This window comes from Misgurnus anguillicaudatus, chromosome 21, assembly GCF_027580225.2.
Source record: "Misgurnus anguillicaudatus chromosome 21, ASM2758022v2, whole genome shotgun sequence".
Taxonomy (NCBI): domain Eukaryota; kingdom Metazoa; phylum Chordata; class Actinopteri; order Cypriniformes; family Cobitidae; genus Misgurnus; species Misgurnus anguillicaudatus.
The window spans coordinates 35,917,635-35,929,789 of NC_073357.2; the positions used below are offsets into that span (position 1 = coordinate 35,917,635).

The 12,155-nt window shown below is 38.5% G+C and overlaps 1 protein-coding gene and 1 long non-coding RNA gene across 6 annotated transcripts in view; one reads left to right on the forward strand and one right to left on the reverse strand.

Annotated features, from left to right (window-relative positions):
* The window catches only part of mmp2 (matrix metallopeptidase 2), a 29,144-nt gene extending 23,950 nt beyond the window's left edge, over nucleotides 1-5,194 (reverse strand). Inside the window, exons 1-2 of the mRNA XM_073859035.1 lie at nucleotides 4,888-5,194; nucleotides 3,656-3,882 (exon numbers count right to left, since the gene is read on the reverse strand). Of these exons, the coding sequence (XP_073715136.1) occupies nucleotides 3,656-3,882; nucleotides 4,888-5,040 (380 nt within the window). The 5' untranslated portion in view covers nucleotides 5,041-5,194. The remainder of the gene's footprint in view (nucleotides 1-3,655; nucleotides 3,883-4,887) is intronic.
* A 36-nt stretch (nucleotides 5,195-5,230) lies between these two features.
* Nucleotides 5,231-12,155, forward strand: part of LOC129444652 (uncharacterized) — a 70,175-nt gene continuing 63,250 nt past the window's right edge. For 3 of the 5 annotated variants that reach the window (XR_008644555.2, XR_008644554.2, XR_012359963.1), the window contains exon 1: nucleotides 5,232-5,372. This is a non-coding gene — a long non-coding RNA (uncharacterized lncRNA). Of the gene's footprint in view, nucleotides 5,373-12,155 lie in introns of all 5 variants that reach the window. The other 2 variants (XR_012359964.1, XR_012359962.1) reach the window with 1 other exon arrangement.

Below are 12,155 nucleotides of genomic sequence, written 5' to 3' on the forward strand. Positions count from 1 at the left end.
AAGTTAAGCAAGCAATGGATGAAGAGGAGGATCACACATTCGCGTTTATGGTGGAGCAGGTGAATAAAGTCCCGGTTGATGGAGTGGAAATGAAAGGTCTCATGGTAGATTCTGGAGCTACTAAACACATCATTACGGACATTGAGAAGTTCGTGGATTTCGACTTAAGTTTCAAGCCTCAGAGCCACATTCTGGAGCTGGCTGATGGAGAACAGGCCAGTGGTATCGCGCTGAAGAAAGGTACCGCTAAATTGCGTTTGAAAAACAGCAATGGCCGCATTGTGGACGTGATGTTGACGGAGGCACTTTACGTGCCATCATTTTCTCAGGACATCTTTTCTGTCAAAGCGGCAATTTCACACGGAGCGACAGTAATCTTCAAAGAGGGACAGAACCGACTCATTCACAAAAATGGTACAACTTTTGATATTCATATGTATGACAGACTGTTTTATCTGAGTACTGTTGTTAACGAGATTGATGAGTGTAATGCATGCTTTGATATTCAAACATGGCATGAAATACTGGGTCATTGTAATTATGATGACGTGTTAAAGTTGGAGAATGTTACTGATGGGATGAAAATTAGAGGTAAAATTGACAGATCTAATTTGAAATGTGAAGTGTGTGTAAAAGGCAAATTTGCTCAGACTAGAAATAGAGATCTAGATGAGAAAGCAAATGATGTATTTGCACTTGTTCATACAGATCTGGCTGGTCCTATAGAACCAGCAGGAAAAGATGGGTTCAGATTTGCCTTAGCATTCACAGATGACTATTCAGGAGCTGTGTTTACTTATTTTTTGAAGAACAAAAGTGACACTGCCATAGCCACAGAGAAATTCATTGCAGATGTTGCACCCTATGGTAAAATTAAATGTTTAAGATCAGATAATGGAACAGAGTTTACATCCTCTGTATTTCAGGCATTGCTCCGCAAAAATGCCATTAGACATGAAACCTCAGCTCCTTATTCACCCCATCAAAATGGGACAGCTGAAAGAGCTTGGAGGACTTTGTTTGAAATGGCAAGATGTATGTTAATTGAGAGTAAATTACCAAAGGAGTTGTGGACATATGCGGTACAAACCGCTGCTATAATCAGAAACAGATGTTATAATAGACGTCTGAAACAAACTCCATACTATCTGATAACTGGGAAAAAGCCTGATCTATCCAAAATGAGAGTGTTTGGGTTAGAGTGTTATGCATACAAGTATGACAAGAAAAAGTTGGATGCACGATGTGAAAAGGGTATATTTGTTGGTTATGACAAAAATAGCCCTGCTTATCTTGTCTTCTATCCAAACACAGGGAAAGTACTTAAGAGTAGACTGGTGAAGTTTGTCACAAAAAGTACAAATGAAAGGGATACTCAGACAGTGGATGATGTGGATGAATATGTGGAATACAGGAAGGAGGTGGAAACCTTCGTACCAAAACAGAACAAGACTAAAGTAATTCCACAAGAAATGAAAGTTGAGGGAGAAGTCAGCACAACGGGTGAAAATGAGAGCAGTCAAGGTACTAGATATCCAAAAAGGGAGAGAAAACCCCCTAAGTACTTTGCAGATTATGAGTATGAGATCAAAGATGATGCAGATCAGCCATTGACTATTGACTATTGCTATCGTGTTGCATGTGATGTTCCCCAGACACTGAAGGAAGCCTTAAGCTCTTCAAAATCAGAGCAGTGGGTTGAAGCTATGGAGGATGAGATGAACTCTCTGAAAGAGAATAATACTTTCACATTAACAACTCTACCAGAAGGTAAACAGGCAGTGGGGGGAAGATGGGTTTATGCTGTGAAGGAAAATCCTGATGGGAGAATATATAAGGCCAGGTATGTGGCAAAGGGTTATAGTCAAGTGGCAGGTATTGATTATAATGAGACATTTTCACCTACTGCCGATATAACTTCAGTACGTGTTCTAATGCAGCTTGCTGCACAATATGATTTGAAGTTACATCAGATGGATGTTAAAACTGCATATCTGCATGCTCCTATAGATTGTGAAATTTATATGAAGCAACCTGAAGGATTTGAAGTTGAGTCAAAAACAGAAGAAGAACTAGTATGTAAGCTCAATAAATCACTGTATGGTCTGAAACAATCAGGACGAAATTGGAACAAAATGTTGCATGATTTCTTAATTGAAAATGGTTTTGTTCAAAATTCAGCAGATTATTGTGTTTACTGTAAACAAACTGACAAAGAAAGAATCATACTGATAATTTGGGTTGATGATCTTATCATTGCAGCAAGTAATGATCAAACACTCCTTGATGTGAAGGAAATGTTGGGAATTAAATTTAAGGTTAAAGATCTGGGAAAACTTCAACATTTCTTAGGCATTGACTTTACGTAAGAACATGGTAAAGTTAAAATGAATCAGGAAAGATACATTTGAAAAATTTTGGAAAGATTTGATATGACTCACTGCAAACCAAGATCAACCCCATGTGAAATCAAAGTGAAATTTGACACTGATGGTGAACCTGTTGACCTAAAGAGGTATCGAGAAGTGATTGGAAGTTTGATCTATTTGATGACAAGTACTCGCTCAGATTTGAGCTTCATTGTTAGTAAATTGTCACAATATCTAAGGGCACCAAAAGAACAACATTGGGTTGCTGCTAAACATGTGTTGAGATATTTGAAAGGCACAGCAGACTTGGAACTATGCTATAAGAAAAGTGATGTAAATCTTAAACTTGTGGCTAGCGATGCAGACTGGGCAGCAGACTTGAATGACAGGCATAGTATTACTGGCTACTGTTTCAGTTTGTCTAGAAATGGGCCTGTTATTTCTTGGAAGTCTAAGAAACAACAAACTGTTGCTTTATCCACATGTGAAGCTGAATATATGGCTTTATCAGCTACTGCACAAGAAAGCTTGTATCTGACCAATTTAATCAATGAAATGGACAATGTACTTGAATATGCACCAGTGACTATTTTTGAGGACAATCAGGGTGCCATTGCACTTTCAAAGAATCCGGTCTGTCGACAAAGGTGTAAGCATATCGACATAAGGTATCATTTTGTTCGATCTGCATTAAATGATGGCAAAATAACTATTCATTATTGTCCTACAGTTGATATGGTGGCAGACATCTTAACAAAATCTGTGTCTAAAGCAAAAATGGATAAATTTATGTGTTTTTTATTTGGAGTGTGATGGATTAATTGTATTTTGGAACTGTATGTATGTGATGCACTGTGTTTATATTCTGTCAATTTAAGAACAAGTGAGGGTGTTGATTTTATGTAAATATGTTCTCTAAATTGAGTGTGAGTAATTCTCATGAAATGGGCGGAGTTAACTTACACAGGTGTGTGCAATCATTAATAAAAAGGCCGCTACTCTCTTGTGTGTGAGTGCAGGCTAAACGCCAGTTTGTGTCTGAGTTGTAACTCTTTTATCCTCCGTTATGTGTGACCGGTTACAAAGTTCTAACTGAAATGGCAGCGCCAACAAAACACATAGCATTTAAGAAATAAATGTCTTATTCCCTGAGAATCAAACCCATTATCTTGGTTTTGGCAGTGCCACGCTCCTTCAGTTATAGGAAAGGCACTGTAATATGTCTAAAGACGACCCGACAAACAGTGGAGAGCAATAACTGGGCATGGTCTGGAGTAAACACACACCTGTAAGTGACGTTTTTCTGTCCCCACTTGGGTTTCCTGTGAAAGAAATTGTAATTGGCTACATCAGGAACTCCACATCGTGGCTTCTTCATGATCTCTACTGTCTGCTGGTCAATCTCCCCAGTTTCCGGTAAAGCAAAGAACTTTTGCATCTTCTTCAGTGTGTCCTTCAACACCATCAGGTTACACCTGTCTTTTGGGCAGCCATAGAACTTATTTAAATAGTGCTGTGGAAGAGAAAAGGTGCAGAGGAATGTTCACTCCCCTTCATACTTTCCTAACCACAAACATTTAAACATCAGGGTGAATTCAGGTTGATTAGGACCAAAGGCGTATTTTCACTCAGATTTCGATGTCTAAAAGTGTCCCAATCTTTCTGAATCCACCCTATATTGTGTTCTTGTGATACAGAACACAAAAGTACATGAAGCAAAAGTAAGAACTAGCAAGAATCTGCAACCATAAAATTGTGTTAATTCAATTACTGTAAAACATGCAGCATTTTTGTCAAATCAACATATGTCACTATAACTCAAAAAAATAAGTTAAACAATTTAAACTTATTTTTATAACTTATGTCAACTTATTAGAGGTAGAATGGCAAGGGGACATATCATGAAAATCTGACTTTTTCCATGTTTAAGTGCTAAATTTGGTCCCCAGTGCTTCTAAATGTGAAAAAGAAGCTAGTTTTGGTAAACCATTCTCTGCAAGCATGTGAAAAAAATAGGTCATTGAAATCTGGCTCCCCTTGTGATGTCAGAAGGGTATAATACCGCCCCCTAACATGCACTATCCAACCATGGCACTGCAATTTAGTGCAGAGATCAGCTCATTTGCATTTAAAAGGACATACCATTTTTGCTCTCACATACAAAGTGGTTATTTTAACATGTTATAATATATTATCTATATGGTATTTTAAGCTAGAAAATCACATACTTACTCTGGGGACACCAACGATTTATTTGACATCTTAAAAAATCTTGTAAAATATCCCCTTTAAAATTAAAGGGTGAATTGATTTGTAAAAAACAAGTTGTTTAAACTTCATGCTGCATTTTTTACAGTGATGGTATTTAACAGAGAGAAAATGAACAGACAAAATTAACAAATAAGGACACACAAAACACAATCATATTTCAAGGTCAAAATCAACATATGTTTAATTAATATCAATCACTGTTAACATTTTACACATTCAGAGGACTATACAGTTAAAGCAGACTCACCAGGGCCACCTCTTTGTCTGTATGGGAAGTCTCATCGCCTGGAAACTTGATGATGGGTGAGGGCGCAGCAAACGTTTGCAGGGAAGCAAGAAACTGCACGAGGAAAACTTTAAGGACAAAATGCCTACAGTTGAAGAACTTATAGCACGCCATCTTGGTCCGGTTCAGAAATGCCTGGGTTTAATAAAGGCGTTTGAGAGGTGTTCTGCAAGCTTAAAGTTTCACCGACTGTACTGCAGATGTTCTTTGTTTTCCTCAGCGACTCATCCTGCACTCGTGCTCTGTCTGTGGGATATGATCTGCGTGCACGCGCACCGTTCAGATGTTGAGCTGCAGCCGAAACTGCGCAGATCCAACGGTTTACAAGAAGAGCAGTGAAATAGGAGACGTGTCAACGGGAGCGAGCAGAGATGTGAGCGCGAGCGAGCGTGCATGATACACAGAGAGGCTGAAAGTTCGAAGAAATTTTACTTAGACATGCCCAAGTAAGGTTGTTCTTCTTACGATCAATTTGTTTTGGTGAATTGGTGAATAAAACACGACGGAATACATTACACAATGCCACGTACAGACAATATAACCAAAACTCATACATGGAATTTAGTCATAGTTTATAAAGTTAATCAGTTTTGGGAACGAAAGTTTTTTGGCAGTTATAGTTGGCACGTGCTCTGAAACGCGTTGTGAATGCACAACAACAGATTAAATCGAATAAAATTAGCATTTAGCATCATTAGCTGTAGTTTTTATTTTGGCGAACAAATGTGTGCATTAAATTCACACCTGATTTTTTTTTAAATGTACACATGGCTATAATTCTGTTGCGTGATATCCGAAATTATATATATTTTCAAGATCCATATAGTTTAAGAAAAGCAAAGCCTCCCCTCTGGTGGCGAAATAATGAAAATACACTTAGAAATGTAAAGTTAAAAGTGATAAATGTGTATTGAAAATTTCTGGCTTCATATGTTGTTGCAGTATTTTTTTCTATAAATATATATTTGTATAATTAGTGTCACAATCCTATTGTAAATCTATATTAGTCCAAAACGTTGGCCCTAACCCTATTTAAAACTGAAGAGAGCCATAGATTGGCTCCAATAATCCTGAGGGTTCATTTTTGCCTACCCCAAACTGCCTAAAATAAATTCTCGGCCTCTTATTTGCCCTAAATGTGATATTGTTTTTGTAGCAGCTTATGACTTGGTGCCATGTCTATTACTCATCAAGATTCCCAGTTGCCTTTGTGCATTCTACAGTCTGTATATGCCTTTCTATAGCTTGGCCAAAACTGAATAATAATTATCATCAAAAAATATCATTATGTCCTCTCTGTGACAATTGACTTTTTTCTTTGTTAGTCAAACCTGTGGTAGAGTTAATAATAACCTTACAATTTCAACCCTTATATAAATCACCAAATGACTTCTCAGATATGAGGGATTTGTTTTCATATACAGAAATATATGAGAATATGATTATTAGATCAATAATCTCCATGTTATATATATATTAGATTATCTCTAGGGATGTCTTATATTGATATTGTGCTTATGATGTGACAAATAATATGCTATAAATGCAGCAGATAGTAATTTATTAGAACGTGTGTCCTTGAAAAAAAATCAAAATCTTTAGTAAGTGTGCCCTCTGGTGGTAGACATAAGCTCTTACATGCTTTGATGTGTTCTCTGTGGGGTTTATTGAACTTCAGCAGGCCTGCAGTTCGCCCGTGGATTTCCTTTAACTTCTTTTGACATCTCTCTTTTCCTCCAGTGGGGGGATTAAAGTCGACAGTATATTGATGCGGGCTCTTTATTGGAGAAAGCTGGAGGACTTAGCATTGAAATCGAACAGGCTGAAAGCTCCCAGAAAGGATTTCTACTGCATATCTCACCTCTCAATTCTCTTTGCAATGAGAGGAGTTAATTTTTTATCGTTTGCGGATGGAAAGGGAGAGAGAGAGAGTTTAATGTTCACTTGGCTGTGATGTGTGAGTGTTCATCTTTTTTCAAAGATAAGACTCATTTCACGCTCAGGACAATAAACAAAAAGGAACCTTGGAGTGATTCTCGGTTCACTGTCTCCTCGTTCCCCTTTTCTGCCTGCTTGTGCACCTCTCACTAGCTTTCTCCTCTTATACGATGAAAGCGCCGCATGGCCTATCAATCAGCGAACACAGAGCACTAAGAGGTGTCCTGTTCACTCAGGGCTTGAATGCATTTGTGCGTATGAATGCACAACAGGCATATGGAGACTGAGATGATAAACTTTGATTTGTATGCAAATTGTTCCTTTTGTTCTGCATGTGTTGACTGCCAGAGATCCTTTTCTTGTAGCTTGCTCTCTCCTTTTCTATTTCTCTCTCGCTGATGCTCGACCCCCCCAACACACACACACACATTTTCTCGACCAGAATGCAAATGCAAACTGATTCATCTGTTGGTTGATAAAACATTTAATCAACATCCCTGGCAGAGTTTAAAACTAAATAGGGTACATTCATAAGATGACTCTGTAGGACTCGGAAAAGCCTTTGACAAAGTGAAAACATCATATTTCACACTGTCTGGCATTTCTCTCTATTTAGTTCCTCTGGGTCAATCTCCGTGTCTGTTCAAAGGACGTCCCTTACACACACACACTTACAGATTCTCCATGTTGTCACTAGTGTAAGGGGAATGGTACATGGCTAGCAACTGTCCTCTTTCACTTTTGCTCGCGTCCAGCTGGCCCTTGCTTCTCCTCTTGAACCAGCGCTCTGATTCTTGACTCCAGATCTCCTGGCTGGATGAATCGGGACAGTCACCATGCCCAGTTGGTTCTGGCTGTTGGGGATTCATTTAGGTCGTGTCAGAAGCCCTGTCAGCTCCTCAGTCCATTTGGGACATGTTCTGACCATGTTCATGTGTGCCACTGAGCTGTGACCTCTACACTGGGCTCTTGTGGTCCTGTTCCAATTTGGATGTAAAAGTGTACAAGTGCTAACAACAAAGTGAATTAATTTTTTCATAAAGGGCAAGTGTACGATTCTGACCTACAAAGGGAATTTCAGGCTGTTCACTTGAAACTCTCTCCAAAGGCACATGATTTACATTTACTCAGAAGTACTTTTTGAAGAGGACATTTCATCACTCTATGTTGTGGGCTATTTTATTAGCGCATCAAAGTTTGATTTTAATCAAAAAGATTATCATGGTTATACTTACACATAATGTTCTTTACATTATGTATGATGATTTTATTTAGTAAAGACCAAATGGCGTTTTCCCAGGGCTTATCCTAGTCCCAAAATGCATGTTTGAGCTGCCTCAATTTAAAACACCTTGTACTGACATCTTAGCATACTTTGCCAAACATAATGGGGCGGTTTTCGGACAGGGCTTCTCCTGCATGTTTGAGCTGCTTTAATTAAAAAAACACCTTGTCCTGTTTAATTTTAACATACATCAGTGGCATTGTTTTGTCTTAAGATGCACACCTGTAGTGTTTTTTTAAGGTATGTTTGTAAAGACGTCTTAAATTACCTAATATAAATAAGGCCTAGTCCTGGATTTACATTAACCATGTCCGGGAAACCGCCCCAATGTGTCTAAAAATAATTAAACAAAAAAAAAATCTTTATTAAACACACTCATTCCAAATGGCTGTGGAAAAAGTAAGTGAACCATTAATAACTGATTCCCCCAACGGCAGCAATAACCTCAACCAGGCGCTTCCTGTACCTATGGATCAGACCTGCACATCAGAATTTTAGCCCATTCTCATCTTTTATATTCTTTGGACGTCTCATGTGTATGGCCCTCTTCAAGTCAATTCATAGCATCTCTATTGGGTTGAGGTCTGGGCTCTGACTTGGCCACTCCAAAAAGCAGATTTTGTTTTTCTGAAGCCATTCTGTTGTGGACTTTCTCTGGTGTTTTGGATCGTTGTCCTGTTGCATCACCCACCTTCTTCACAGTTTCAGCTGATGTACAGACATTTTCACATTATCCTGAAGAATTGTCTGATATATTTGGGAATTCATCTTCCCTTCAATGATTGCAAGCTGGCCAGGCCCTGATGCAGGCCAAAATCATGTTGTTTCCTCCACCATACTTTACAGATGGGATGATTTTCATTTTTCCATGATGATATCTCTTGCCCTTTTTAAGCCAGATGTAAGCGCTGTGTGTTTTTTCCTAACAGTTCAATCTTAGTTTCATCCAGGGGCGTAGCCAGTAATGGGCCAGGGCGGCACTGGCCCGCCCACATAACTTCCTGGCCCGCCCAGGAAAGTTTAATCCAAATAAATTTTTTGTTTATTTTTATTATTCAAATGTATTTAAGAAAATACATTAATATAATCCTGATTTATTGTTGACCGGTGTGTGTATAATTTGCTTTCTAAATAAAATGGAGTTGTTAAAGCAAGTTGTAGGAAGCCTCCGGAACGTAATTGGTTGCTAGGGGTTCTGACAGGTACACTCTGTGGGGAGCGACGGGCTCTGGCAGCCAGCCAGCTAACGTTGCTAACTGCTTTTTTAGCTAATATTAAAATTGCCACAATAATGGCTAAAGTTTCTTTAATGTGTTATTTAAAAAAGCAAGAGTTGAGGAAGACGATACGCCACTGCCTCCATCTGCCGAGTCCTACCAGCCCAGTTCTTCAGACTCATCAACCCACAAGGCGGCTAGTCAGGCGCGCTGGCGGCGCCGGTTGCCCAGACTGACACAGGTTGACCCGCCGATCTAACGGCAATTGATGAACCACGTACAACCCAATTTGAATCCACGAGTACTACTCGGCTCAAAAACCTGTGCCTTTTGTCTTTTGAAAAATAACTCTGTGACTCTTTGGACTATAATGAGATCATTTCTGTTTTCAACATTAAACCCAGGCGTTTGCGTCTTGTTTTGTAGAATGAAAACAACAAAGGTAAGCCTGTTGTTTAACTCATTTCCTTAATTTTTGCTCGGGAAGTGATTTAACTGAAAGTGGTGTGTTGTGTATAGATGTATGCCTTATAGGTTAAGTTACATTGTTTAATTTAAACGTGTTGCTATTTTTTGGCACAAAAGCTTAATTTCCACCAGGCTGATTGCACTGTATATGGTTGATTTAATATAAATTAGGCAGTGTGTTGTTATTTATTTCAAACCGTGCTCTGCTGAGAGTTTTCATTATTTCAATTTCCTGTTACTTTTAGCCTACTTTATTTCAGGTGAACTGTTTTTGCACTACTGACTAGCCTAAATAAGACTGCCTGGCCTGGTTTGTCCAGCCTTTATTGAGCTATGTGTTGGTTGAACATGTTTAGACAGTGTTTTATTATTGCCTTCGCCGAAAATTGCTTTTTGCAGATTGTCTATTCTTTTTTCTACTCTTATGTTTAATTATTATTTAAGTCATTTTATTCTAATATAAACTAGTGGCCCACCCACTTTTGCCCCGGCCCGCCCAAAATAAAATTTCTGCCTACGCCCCTGGTTTCATCAGTCCACAAAATATTTTGCCGATACTGCTGTGGAGTGTCAATGTGCTCTTTTGCAAACTTTAGGCGTGCAGCAATGTTCTTTTTAGTAAGCAGTGACTTTCTTCGTGGTGCCCTGCCTTGGATGCCCTGCTTGTTCAGTGTTTTACATATTGTAGGCTCATGAACAGAGATGTTAGCAAGTTCCAATGATGCATTCAAATCTTTGGCTGTCATCCAGGGTTGTTTCTTTACCTCATTGATGAGTCGTCATTATAATTCGTTACACTTATATAGCACTTTTCTGCAGCACTCAAAGCACTTTACATATGAAAAGGGGATTCTCCTCAACCACCACCAATGCGCAGCATCCACCTGGATGATGTAACGGCAGCCATACTGCGCCAGAACCCTTGTAACCCTTTCCAGCTTTATGTAAAGAAACAATTCTTGATCGTAGCTCCTCTGAAAGCTCTTTTTGGCGAGGCATGGCTCACATAAGCGTGTTCTTGTGCAGTGCAAACTCCAAAAGTTTAAGGGGTTTTTATCAGTCAAAGTTGTAGTCCACACCCCCAAACCTTTTATCTTAACAAGACCCCAGAGTTGCAATACCCTTGACTTAGATGAAGATCAGATCACATTTTATGACAAATATTTTCAGAAAACCATGAAATTGCAAAAGGTTCACATACTTTTTCTAGCCACTGTATATCGCTACCCAGTCTCACGAGGTTTCGTGATATAGTCACGTAATTTTTTGATTTCTTTGTGATATTATCAAGAATTTCTGCGTTTTTTCGTGATCGTATAACGAATTCCTGTTTTCGTGTGATTATCACATATTGGTTACTCAACTGCTTTTTCCTATTTTTAAACCATTGTCGCTTTGGTTTAGGGTTAGATGTGTTGCTTGCATTAGAATGTCACCTTATATATTGGTTTATACTATTTTTTCGGATTTATTTTTTTATATGTCGCCTGGCGTTAGTTACCTGGAGTTGGGTTTGGGTAGGGATGTCTTTTTATGTAAATCTAACCCTAAACCGAAGTGACAATTGTAAGAAAATAGGGCAAAACAGTTGAGTAACCAATACGCGATAATCACACGAAAACAGGAATTCGTTATACGATCACAAAAAACGCAGAAATTTGATAATATCACAAAAATAGAATAAAAAAAGTGAATATATAACGAAATTTTTTGAGACTGGGCTGTATATCAATGAAATCGTTTTGTATTAAGATGTACACCAGTATTGTTTTTTTGTAAGGTTTGTTTGTAAAAACTACTTAAATGTACTTATATAACTAAGGCCTTGTTCTGGACTAATCTAAAACCCTGTCCAGGGAAACCGCCCCTATATCACAAAGAAATTACTTAAGTTGGGTTTTGAGTGGATCACATTTCTGAACAAATGAACAGTTAAATCTGAAGTATTTCTGTGTAGTTAATTTTGTGAAACAGGCCATTGCATGCTGGTGCGGTTACATGACACATTATAGCACAGTGATGGAAATATTATGAATTATTGAACATGGAACCATTATCTCCAGCATAGTTTATTAATGACTGCATTAATAACAAGTTACGCACGTAGTGATTATTTCGCTATTGTTGTAACTATTTTCCCCTTAAGCATATTCTGTAGGCCGGGCAGGGTGTCGATGACTCCAAAGGCTTTGGTCTGATTGACGTTTTGCTCAGGAAAATGGCCCAGAACAGCATTTGTGAAATTATTTTGATTTACCCCCTTTTTCTAGTGCTTGTTTCTTTTTGAGCACAAGCTTGTAAACACTGATGGAATAACTCGT